The 12,220-nt window shown below is 50.3% G+C and overlaps 1 protein-coding gene and 1 long non-coding RNA gene across 6 annotated transcripts in view; one reads left to right on the forward strand and one right to left on the reverse strand.

Annotated features, from left to right (window-relative positions):
- Window positions 1–5,281, forward strand: part of LOC135244835 (uncharacterized) — a 12,129-nt gene extending 6,848 nt beyond the window's left edge. Inside the window, exon 2 of the long non-coding RNA XR_010327067.1 lies at window positions 4,411–5,281. This is a non-coding gene — a long non-coding RNA (uncharacterized LOC135244835). The remainder of the gene's footprint in view (window positions 1–4,410) is intronic.
- Window positions 1–12,220, reverse strand: part of LOC135244831 (KH domain-containing RNA-binding protein QKI) — a 98,027-nt gene that overhangs the window by 37,268 nt on the left and 48,539 nt on the right. For all 5 annotated transcript variants that reach the window (XR_010327064.1, XM_064317419.1, XM_064317416.1 and 2 more), the window contains exon 4: window positions 1–23. This exon is cut by the window's left edge and continues 121 nt beyond it. Coding sequence is in view for 4 of the 5 variants with exons in the window: in XM_064317419.1 (XP_064173489.1) it covers window positions 1–23 (23 nt within the window). In the remaining variant the exon portion in view is untranslated. The remainder of the gene's footprint in view (window positions 24–12,220) is intronic.

Consider the following 12,220-nt stretch of genomic DNA (forward strand, 5'->3'; position numbering starts at 1 on the left):
GGCTTCCCTCGGTTCTGCTCCTCCTTCGGTCGCAAAAGAAAAACAAAGAGAGCGAGAGAAACCTTTCAGTTACGAACCTGACAGCGGAATGGCGGAGTCATGTCACAGTGCAGCTCCAGTACTGGGGCTTATTCAATCCATGACATATTAGCGAAGCCTTTCACGGCTCCCCTTTTTACACTCTTACGCTCCACTTTTGTAATCATCAGTCTTACGACACCTTTGCCCCGCCTCCCCCCCCCCCCTCCCCCCCGCCGCCATTACTCCTATAGCTACACAGATAGTTTGGTAGCTGAAATGTACGCGTTCCTCTAACTCACAGCAGGCCACGCAACGCACTTCAGCACAGCCAATCATCATCCGAGAGGCGCGTCTCTTACTAACAACCGTCAAACTGCTGGTGACTTGTAAGATATGTTATCTAGGGGGAACCTCCCTGACAAAAGGAAAAAAAGGAGGGGCAAGTTTAAAATGAAAAGATTTGGAAATTAAGAATGTGTCTAATTTTGTTTGTTCTACAATGACTTACTTTTTTGTTATTCACTTTTTAAAAGGCTATGGCATTTTTAAAAGTATAAACAGAGCATACAGGGATTTCTGGCTCTCTGCTTCAAAGTCGCCCTTTTTGAATGGACGTCATTCACACTTCTTGGAATCTAAGAGAGTCGTGATTGTAGATTTGCGCAAAATGTTTTTGCATGCACTTGGATGCCTTGGCTTCAAGTCAAACCAGTGACCTGACTGAGAACAGTCACCAACCCCACCCCCCACCCCCCACCCCCCACCCCCCTTCATAAAAAGAGACTTCATAGCCAGGGAGCCAGCAGCCCCCATAGTGAATTGCTCCATTGTGTTTATAAACAAAGGTCTCACGCTCCTTAAACGCCAGAGCGCTGAAAAGCACGCAGTTTTGAGACCGGAACCGAGTGACGGATATTAATTATCCATTCTGCCATTTTTAGTCGGCGTTTTTGTTTTTCCACGGAAGTTCCGTTTCGGCCCATGTGACCTGAAGCAGGACAAGTCTGTTGATTCCCCCATCACGGCTCGCCATTCACGCCACTGACCAGCCCACTTCACGCTCTCCACTCATACACCTGACTTGCCTGGCAGGCATAGCAGTACTGCCTCAGCAGGGACTTAAGCCAGCAACCCTCGGCTCCTTGACCTCAGCGCAGCATAATTAATCTGTGTTAATCAGTCAGTCTTCCTGTCCATGTAACAGCAGCCATATATGTAACACAAATGCAGACCAATTAGTGATAAGCACAACAAATAGTGTTACAGACCCAAGACTGATCTCTCAACTGTCTTACATAAGAAAGTAATTAAATGGTCCTTTTTGTTTTTGCAATAGTCAAAATATCAGCAACAACTATGGACAAACCTAAAATGTGCCTAAGGTAATGAAAAGAAAGCTTTCTATGAAATGAGTACCACGGTTCATTTTATTGTTTGTTTTAACGAGGAGAAACCGACACATTATTTGTAAATTATGTACATACCGCGTATATGCAGAAAGTAATGGCCTTGCTGAGCGACACCTCCCAGACAGTGTAGCTCTGGTCCTGTTCAGTGCGTGTTATTGCTTTCACAGTCGAGCAGGAGAGGCGCTCGGTCTCCCTCCAACGTGTTGTTTACAGAGGCGCGGAGACGGACCGCGAATAAATTAGAGCCCTTCGCAGGTGCCGAGCGCTCGCCTCCCTGGCGCGCTCCGCTGCGTCGGGCTATCTGTCACGCTCCTTCGCTAATCCTTCCGTCCGAGCGTTCCTCCTCCTCCTCCTCCTCATCATCATCGGGCTTCATCGTGCCGCCGAGCGTCGCCCGTCCCGCGCGAGAGCAAGCAGGCGGGCGGACGGGTACGGGGCACGAATTGTTCCACGCCTTGCCCCGACGCAACGCGACGCCACGCGCAGAGGCCGCGCCTCAGCGACTCTCAATCGCGTTTACGAGGCCTGTACGACCCGAGTGGAAGGCGGCGGCGGAGGCGGCGGAGACGGCTCGCGACGCGGCCTCACAACGCGGTCTGAGCCGCGCGTGCGCCCTCGCTAGCTCGTTACGCAAACAGAACGGACGAGACGAAACGTTAAGGGGAAAAGAGCGATCTTCCGGAAAAAACCCCCCCTCGGGAGCGAGGCGTGGGACGAGAAGCGGCGGCGAAGGACGCTCCGCCGCAGGAAGGAAGTCAGCCAAGGCCGGGCCCGCAGGGAGAACCGGAGGACAGGTGGGAGCCCCGGGGCGCGGACAGCAGAGAGGCTGAAACAGACGGAGCCTGGCGCTGTTTCAGACACTAATCTACAGGAGACCCTGATCTACAGGCATCTGCAGGTCAGCCCACATCACTGACCATTAGGGGGGGGTGATGTCATCTGTGACCAATCAGAAAAAAATGATCACATCCTAATTCAATCAAGCAATCAGTCAGTCTTTATTTTTATATACTGTTTCTCTGATTTACAAACGGGTTGTCACACAGCACTACACAGTTATGATTTTCCAGAATCAATAAATACCGGGGAAAAAAGAAAACAACCCCATTTGAGTTGATGGATTGAGCCGTGGAGTAATGGCAGCTGCTAACGTACACGGGTAACCGCGTTCCTGGATGGACTGTGCCGCGAGAGACGGATTCTTCGATACGCACCCTTCCCTGGTTCTAAAGACACAAACACCCGTGTAGATCTTTTTTTTTTTTTGTTGTTGTACCAATTCCAGATTTCGTCAAATATAAAAAAATCAATGAAAATCGTGGCTCGCTGCAGAGGAGGGCAGGCCACGCGACGTCGCCGACTCCGCTTGTTTGTGCCTGCGATTTATCGGCTAACCCCTAGCTAGCTGTTTAATGGGAACAGTTTGGCGTTGACGACGCCTTCGCCCAAGCGCTGAGCGATGCTCGGGCCCCGTTCTGCAGAGCCTAGCCGCGCTGGATTCAGATAATAACCCGGCGCCGTCGTGTTTATTTTTATGTAAATGCTAATCCTGTTTTTATTTTCCGCCTTTTTTTTCTCTCGCGCGCCGTAATGATGTCATTAGCGCCGCCGCGGTCGTTCGCGCGCGCCGAGCGAAACCTTATTTACGCTCGTTCCTGAACCTTGTTTACACGTCGTCGGCGTGCGGACGCGTTCGGCCGCCCGCCCGACTCGCGTTCGACGCCCGCCGAGGGAAGGAAGGAGATTAGCGCGTATAAAACAGTAATAGGAAAATAATTTTAAAAAAAAGATTTGTTTTCTTGACTGGCCTCTGTGGGCGCCTGTGCCTAGAGCCCGTGCCCCGTTCAAACCTGGACTGCGAATAAGAATAAGCAGCAGGCCCTGCCAAACCACCCCCTACATCCACCTACCCCCCCCCATCAGCCCCCCCACTCCACGGTTTGCCACCTGTAAACTCCGCACTTCCTTCAGTAAAAATGCTACGCCCGATATTCCAACAGATCCAGTCCTTTTAACACGTGAAATTTCAGCCCTTAACGGCTTAATGTGTTAACCGTGGCACCTTGTGATCAGTCAGTCAGTCCGTCCAGCGTTTCCGACTGCAGTGCCACAGCCAGAATTAAAAAAACAGCCCCTTCTCACACAGAGCCTGTCGCAGTAACGGAATGAAATATTACGACAAATAACGTAACCCTGAACGCTGAATTTATTACTGCGCTCTGCGACTGTGGGGCTGATGGGCTTTAAAGATTAAGCGTTAGAGCCCGGCAATTATGCATTATTACGCTGTCAGGGCTGCACAGGGCTTTCCAATGCAACGGCGTCTTGATTGACAACATTAAAAATGAAAAAATCATTAAAATGGTGCTTCCTTGTCCTCCTGTTCCTCCTGTACACTTTCACTTAATTAAATTAAGTACTATATAAGAATGCCCACTCACACGCAGACACACGCACATACACACACGCACACACACGGCATTAGCTTAGTTTGTTGGCTGAACCCTTATGTTTGCACTTTTTATAAGTCACTGTGGTTCCAGAGCATCTGTTCGCTGCCTGAATGTAAATATTTTTTTCATAAATGTACCCATATTTATATTATGTGGAGACTGCAGTTTAACTAAGCCACAAGAAAGGGCCCAGCGTGCTTTTCACCTACAGCCTCCCACATACTGTGGATCTGATGGACTTTTCTACCAGTGCCAGTGTCTGTATTAGAGCAGATGCAAAACTCACACGTACACACATGCACGCACAAGCGCGTACACACACCGCTACACACGTACACACACACATACAGGCACGTGCACATGCACACATACACACGAACATGTACACACACACACACACACACACACACACACACACACACGTGCACGCACGCGCAGGCAGGTACGTGCAAACAGCAGTAAATGGCGTTTTATAGTGAAAGTTTCTCTCCTGCCCTATTTAACTTTAGCCTCTCTTCTGTACCAAGTGCCAATCCCCCTGTCACCACAGGGCCCCCCCCCGTTTGTCCTCCGGCTCGCCGTCCGCGGCGCCCGCGGGACAGCCGGGGCAGGGCGGGGAGCCGTCACCGTGACAACCGTCGCATCGGGGGCCAGGTAGCGTTCCGGCCCGTCTCCCGGCGGCGAGCGGCCTCCCGACATGAAATGACAGGCCGGGTTGCCCCGGCGACGCTCCCGCAGAAGGGAAATATCAGGCCTTTGAAACGCGGCGGCCCCGCCGCGCCCCTTCCCACCATGCCGTTCACCGCGCACCCGGCCCCTCGCAACGCCAACGAGCGCCCGACTCCTCACAACGCCATCGCGCCGTCGCTGGGTAATCAGTTCCCATAAATCCCGCTTCTTTTGTAGTCCCAGCTGCGGGAATAAAGGCCTCTGATGAAGAAAGGACTTTTGAAGGGACTGTATGAAAGGGGGATGACAGTGGAAAAAGAAGAGGAGATGGTAGCGAACACAAATACGGTTTCGCGAGTACGTCGGCCTCTTAGCTACATATTCTTTTTTTTCAATCTCGCTTCTTTTGTGCCTTCTCTAAATCACACCTCGTGCAAACTTCAAAAGTAGGGAGCGCAAACACGTCACTCTGATCCCTGGGGGGAAAAAAAGGTGCTTGTGAGGTAAAGGAGAGAAGCCCTGTGCTACTCTGACAACATTAGACTAGAGTTAAAAAAAAAATAAAATAAAATTCTTTACAGCACTGTCCTCATTCTGTGGCCAACCTAGATCCACAATGAAACATCGTGCAACAAGTGCGGGCTGGAGACTGAAACAAATTGTGTCCGAGTTTCTGCAGCGCTGGCTACAAATGGACTCTCTCAGAGGTATTTGCTCTCTCTCTTTTTTTTTTTTTTTAAATTCAGCTTGTTTTAAAACCACAGGTGGTGGATATTAAGGTCTCTTTTTCTCTAAACGTCCTGGGGGGACACTGTGCATTAGAGGGCCAGCCAAGTAGAAGAGCGACTGGGTGTCGGTCAGCAAGCAGGCGGGGGAAGGAGCCATTAGCAGTGAGTAGGGTTCTGTGTGCGTGCGCAGCGCAGGGGGGACTATTTAGCCTGACCGGCTAAAGTGGAAATGAATGTCTCTGCGTGGCCTGTGTTTATAAACCCATGGAGTCTGGCTCATTTGCTAAAGGTGCTCGCCGTGACTGCAGGCGGGGACCTACAGAGTATTTGCAGGTTTGATGCAATGGGACGCAAAGCTCCTCCCCGTGACGTGCAGGGCACTCGTGAGGTGTGAGTTGTCCATGAGTGACGCACCTCTCCTCCAATCAGAGAGGTGCACGCCTCCTCCAATCAGAGAGGTGGACGTCTCCTCCAATCAGAGAGGTGCACCTCTCCTCCAGTCAGAGAGATGTACCTCTCCTCCAGTCAGAGAGGTGCACGTCTCCTCCAATCAGAGAGGTGCACCTCTCCTCCAATCAGAGAGGTGCACGTCTCCTCCAATCAGCACTAGGTCTCCTGTGGGCTGCAGGTCTAAAATAGTCACTACCGACTCACTGGGATGAAACAGTGGTGAATTTTGGGGGAAAAAACAGGGGATTCCAAATAGCAGAAGATGATAATCAAGGCGGAGAAAAAGAAGGAATTTAATAAATAATAAAGCCTTGGAATGCTGCCACATATGCAAGGAAGAGAGGTGTTGGGGAAGAGAGAGCTGCTGAAAAGAGGCAATACACAGCTGGATCACGCTGGGAACTCTACAGTGTTTCTCTGGCTGACTGTAGGACCTAGGCTCCAAACCCTGCATCGCCTCCGATTAATGGCGTACAAGATCCGCCTTGGTCTGTGGATGTGGAGCTCTGGCCCTCTGGGGATGTGGGCTCTGGGGACGTAGGCTGTGGGGATGTGGGCTCTGGGGCTGTGGGGATGTGGACTCTGGGGACGTAGGCTGTGGGGATGTGGGCTCTGGGGATGTGGGGCTCTGGGCTGTGGGGACGTAGGCTGTGGGGATGTGAGCTCTGGGGCTTTGGGGATGTGGGCTCTGGGGATGTGGGCTGTGGGGATGTGGGTCTCTGGGGATGTGGGCTGTGGGCTCTGTGGAGGTGGGCTCTGTTGTGTTGACGTTTGTTTTAGCCCTCCGTGACCACGCAGGAGAGGCTGATTACAGTCATCCCCCTCTCCCTCACCTCTCCTCACCCCCTATCTGTCACTCAGAGGAGGGCTGGGTAATACCAGCCTGCTCAGGATGAGTCAGTAAGCTGCAGCAGGTACTGCTTCCTCAAACTCTGACCTTTCTCTCTCCCACCAGAGGGGTGGGGGAGGGGGGAGTGCGGTATGGTTGGGTAGGGGAAATTGAGATGTGCTTGATGTGGAAATTCTGGGGCTGATATCAAGAACCAATATTTGTCTGCCTGTGTTCGCCGATGGCCACGCCAGTACTTCTCACTTTTTCATCAGAACATGGATAATTCCGGTCAGGTCCGGTCCTGTCTATAGAGCTACCGAGTTTAGAGTTTGAGGTTATGATTTGGCTGGTAACAATGATAAATTAAAAATAAGCAATAAATAAATGGTTCACATGACTGTGATTGTGAAAGTGTGTCAAGATTACAGTTTCACCTCATTTCAGTCTGATTGGTCAAGCATGCAGACGCTGTACACCTGTTCGCCTATAACAAGCCTTTGTTTTGTAACCAGGACAACCGAGAAGCAGCGGTAGGGAAGTAGCAGAGGATTTGTAAAGCCTCAGACACCACCGGGGTACGCTGTAGCGTTAATCGCTGCCCCTGCGTCGCCCTGCGGCAGGAACTGTCAGGTGTGAGCCGGGAAGCGGCGGGCGATCATGTCAGCTCGGGACAAAACGGCGAAAGCTCGCCGCAAAAGCTCCTAGAGGCCAAACGCAAATGCTAATGTTAGAAAAGTGCCGGAACGACATTCTCACCGGCAGAGGGAACGGCAACTTCACTTAACCTCAAGCTAATGGAACGGTGACCGTGGAAACGGGTGAAATATGACAAATGAAATGGGGGAAAAAAAAAAAAAAGTTAAAAAAAAAAAAATCTTTTCTGTGAAATGTGTTACAGTAGCCCTTGGCTCAGCCATCCCCTTAAGCAATAAACTGACGCCAGGACGGAAAATGTGTTTTTAAAAAAAATAATCATCTGCTTAACAGACGCTCTCAAGCAGGGTGACTGTAGTTTGAGCGGGAAACACAGCGAGAATGTTGGGAAACGTTCAGTTTACATTCGTCATAGCGAGATAAAGCCACCATTCCATAAACAGCTGCATAAACAGACTAAACTTCTTTTTTTATCGGACAGTTTCTGTCAAAGTTGCAGAACAATGTTCCAGGCATATTGAATACAAACATATTGGTAATATCCCCTCGTGGTTATAAATTAGTCAAGAAAAAACTTTAAGGAGGATAATATATGTGAATAACAACAACCAATGAATGTTCTAAATGTAACCTAAGTCTCGAAATTTTCCTTGTAAAATTAACCTTAAATTTCACACAGTTTTAAAGCGGGAACAAGAAAACAGAAGAAAACAAATTTTTTTCCCCCTTTTGCCTGAAAATGAACATTTCAGGGAGAGCCGGGAAGCTGATCAATTTAGGAACACAGTGAGGGCGAAAGGCATTGGGAGTGTTTACTCTGACTTTCAAGAAATGTACTGGGAACCAAGAAAAGGGAAGAAATTCCACGGAAGCACTTTTCTCAGTAGCAGAACTGTAGTGCCCCACTCCAGATTTGAACCTGCAACCCTGTAGCTGTATTATACAACAACAATGGTGCACAGCTGCATGTGGACCACCTGGCTCCCCCCCCCCCCCCCCAAACCCAACTCGAGGCTCTTCAGGATCACAGGCTTCAGAGCTTTGTGAGCTGAAAGAGAGAGGGCCTTATTCTTTCCTGGGTCCCGACCACTTCTTGATTGTGGAAAATCTCCTCCACATCAAAGCTTCTGTTTAAAGGGTTTATGGGTAAAAAAATAAAATAAAAAATGAGTGGGCATTTTGCGATAGAACTCTCGTATGCAGCATTCTGGCTCGGAGTTCTTGGTCCGGTCAGCCAATGGGATTACAGCTCCAGTTCGCTTACCGCTCACATTCTCTCAGATTGGCGTTTCGCACGCACGGGCGCACATTGGCAATTATTTATTCGGGGCTGTGGATAAACTTGCGACAAAGGGCCTCGACTGTTATAAATGCCAGGGATGCCTTAGGCCTCGTTACTACTCGGTGTCAGTGTCCATGAACGTCATAGTTTTCACACGGACGCACAGAAACGCATCTATCGCAGTAATCGCTTTAAGCGTTGGGAGGGTGATTTTTCTTGGGACCGAGCAGCTCTTTCCCCTGAACACAGCTCGGTGATTTTGACTGGAATTCACGCGTTAATCGCCAGCACCGTTCTGCCCCCCCCCCCAATCTGACGTGCTCCTGCTCCGGCAGATAAGGTGTTGGGGGGGGGGGGGCCTGATGAATCATCGAGACACTTTTTTTTTTTCACGCTTGTTGTTTTGTGTTGGACTGTGTCAGTTTGTGCTGCGTGCTGCAACCTCTTTACCAGGATGCCTTGAAAAAAAAAGAAAAAAAAAAGATTTTTGTCTGGATTGGACTTTTCCCTGAACAAATAAAAGGTAAATAAAAAATAAAGACCTATTGGGAAAACCCAAGATTGGACTGCAGAAAAATAATGCAAATTAAATGAGGAAAAAAGGCACTCCTCTATATTTAAATGCCTTTACTGTAATGGCATATTCAGAAGAGGCCAATGAAATCTAAAGACGTGTCAGAAATAGGGCAATTGGTATCAGCGGGTGATATGAATCATATTATATTAAAATGCAGACTCTATGCAGACTAACACACTACTCTATGAACTGCATAATGTTTTCCCCGCAGAGTTTCAAACCGTGCTTAAATATTACCCAATTCTACACCATACAGCATCAACGATATTGTATATCAGTTTCCTTGTTGTATTAATTGTGAAGAATCTATTTGAAAAAATACCTGTTTTGATTGAGAGATTGCTGTTCTTCTCCTGGAAGGAGGAATTTCATTTTTGGTGTTTTTTGTACTTTGTGCTTTGTAATGTATTTAAAGCTCTTGGTAATATTTTATCCTCCATTGAGATTTGAGAGCACATGCCCAGCAGTCCCTAAAAATGATATTTTCAGGAAAAATAAACATTGCTATCGAAAAAGAAGTAAATTTACATGGTCGTTGGAAGTTACCGCAGATGAGAAACTATGGGGGGAAGGGGGGGTTAAATATCGAAAGAGTTAAAACCCAGAAAGTTCATTGGTGCTTGAGCCAATGTGGGAGGGGCCACCAGCTTCCGGAACCTTCACCTTATTTACACGCTGTACGCTCTCCGCCACGGATTCACCTTATCGGAGAGTCACATTCCCCTGACGTTAACGAGCTCAGACTCAGCCGTAGCGCAGACAGGCTATTGAATTATGTATTTGTATTTATTATTGCGCCTATTGGCTTTTTTCATTCTCGTCTTCAGTTCAGACGGCATTATTCATACCCCAGGTGTCCTTGTTCAGAACGGGTACAACTTTCGTTCTTTGTGAGTCAGCTGTAATGAAAGAGTGTTGAAAATGCAGCATTATAAAAATTTACGCGGCTCTGGCTGAGAGGTGAGCCGGAAGCTAACTTCATGCGCCGCGCGCAGGTTATTAATTCAAAGACCCGTGTCAAATAAAAATGCTATTGTAGCGCGCGGGCACAGCTCTGTCCTCCTTCAGTAGGTACACACGCGTGGGCTTCACTCACTCAAACACACACACACACACTCACCCACTCTCTCCCACCCACACACACTCTCTCTCTCTCTCTCTCTCACACACACACACACACACTCTCACCCACTCTCTCCCACCCACACACACACACACTCACTCTCTCTCACATACACTCTCCCACCCACGCGCACACAAGCAACACACACTGTCTTCCTTACACACACACACCCGCACCCACACACACACACACTCCGTTACACACACACACGCACACCACACTCACACACGCACACACACACTCTCCCACACACACACACACACACACATGCACACCCACACACACACTCTCCGTTACACACACACACACACACACACACACTCCCACAGGCCTTGCGCGGGGGATTATAGCGCATGTGCTTAATGGAGCTGTAATCGATAGGGAGCGAGGGCTGCAGCTCAGGAGGAGTACAAACCGGAGCGGTGAACAAAGCTGGGCGTTTAGGCTGACGGGGGGGCAGTGGGGGGGCAGTGGGGGGGGGGGGTGAGCGTTATCGCCCCGCTGCGTGCTCGCAGCCAGGGGGGGGGGCTGGGGGGGGGAGACGTGGGGGGAGAGCAGAGATCCGCTGCCTCTCTGCTGTTGACATCATCGTTTTCTGACCGTGGCTGTCAGGGCGGGCCTGCTCCTCGCACCGGGGCTCGCCGGCGTTCGCAGTTATTATGACTGTCAGAACCACTTCGCCGGGCCCCAATCTGAGCTACGCCTGCCGTCTGCGCACATCGATTTCCACCCGCCTCGCTCCTGTGTGCCTGTGAGAGTGTGAGTGAGAGGATGTGTGTGTGTGTGTGTGTGTGTGTGAGAGTGTGAGAGTGAGAGTGTGTGTCTGTGTGTGAGTGTGTGTGTGTATACACGTGTGAGTGTGTGATGGTGGTGCGCGTGTGTGCGTGAATTAGTGTGTGTGTGTGTGTGTTTGTGTGAGATGTAAGTGTGTATGTGAAGTGTGTATGTGTGTGTGATGAATATAAAGTTGTGCTGAGGGAAGGAGCGTTTCTGGAGTCTTCTCTGGCACAGAAGCAGAGGCCGCGTCTCTGTGCAGAGCTGAGCTGAGGTCAGGTGTGGGGGCCGGTGGGGACAGCGGGGCCTCCTGTAGGTTTGACGGGCTGGTTTGGGCAGTGCAGCGGGGGGGAGGGGGGGGGGAGTGAGGTGGGGGGCGGCTCACAGAGCGCTGGTGGAGACAGCCACACTGGCGCGACCGTGACACAGCCTCCCGCCTGGCACAGAGCCCGGCCGGGGCGCTTTTATTAATAGCGGCCGCGGATGCGGAATTAATGAAGATAACTGGGCAGAGCAGCCTTTCATAACATGGCTGCACAATGCGGGCCGCTGTCGGGACTGCAGCGAGGGGGAAACGGATGCTGGAACGCTGAGCCAGGCTTCAATCAGCGAATCAGGGCTTTTCAACCGCACTACCGCCCGGGGCCCTGACCTGATGTCACTCTGGCCTCTGCCTCACAGGACGATAGGCGCTCCACTACTCTAGCCTGCCTCACTACTCTGGCCTGCCACACAGGAAGATTATCGCTCCACTACTCTAGCCTGCCTCACTACTCTAGCCTGCCTTACAGGACGATAGGTGCTCCACTACTCTAGCCTGCCTCACAGGAAGATGGTTGCTCCACCACTCTAGTCTGCCTCCAAGTTAGTTAGTTGCTCCACTACTCTAGCTTGGCTCACAGGGAGATAGTCACTCCACTACTCTAGCCTGCCTCACAGGAAGTTATTTGCTCCACTACTCTAGCTTGGCTCACAGTGAGATAGTTGTTCCACTACTCTGGCCTGCCTCACAGGAAGATAGTAACTCCACTACTCTAGCCTGGCTCACAGGGACACAGTCCCACTGCTATTCTAGCCTCATTGAGAGAGACACGTTCACTATGCTACTCAAGTCTAGCTCACTGGGATCTTGTCACTCCATTACTCTAGCCTGGCTCCCTGGGGCATAATCAATCTGTAACATAGCCACTGTTCTGCTGTCGCCTGGCCTAAGCTGATGTTGTCCTTCCATATTCTAGCCTGGCTCAA

The sequence above is a fragment of the Anguilla rostrata genome, chromosome 18 (genome assembly GCF_018555375.3).
Source record: "Anguilla rostrata isolate EN2019 chromosome 18, ASM1855537v3, whole genome shotgun sequence".
In the NCBI taxonomy this organism is placed as follows: Eukaryota; Metazoa; Chordata; class Actinopteri; order Anguilliformes; family Anguillidae; genus Anguilla; species Anguilla rostrata.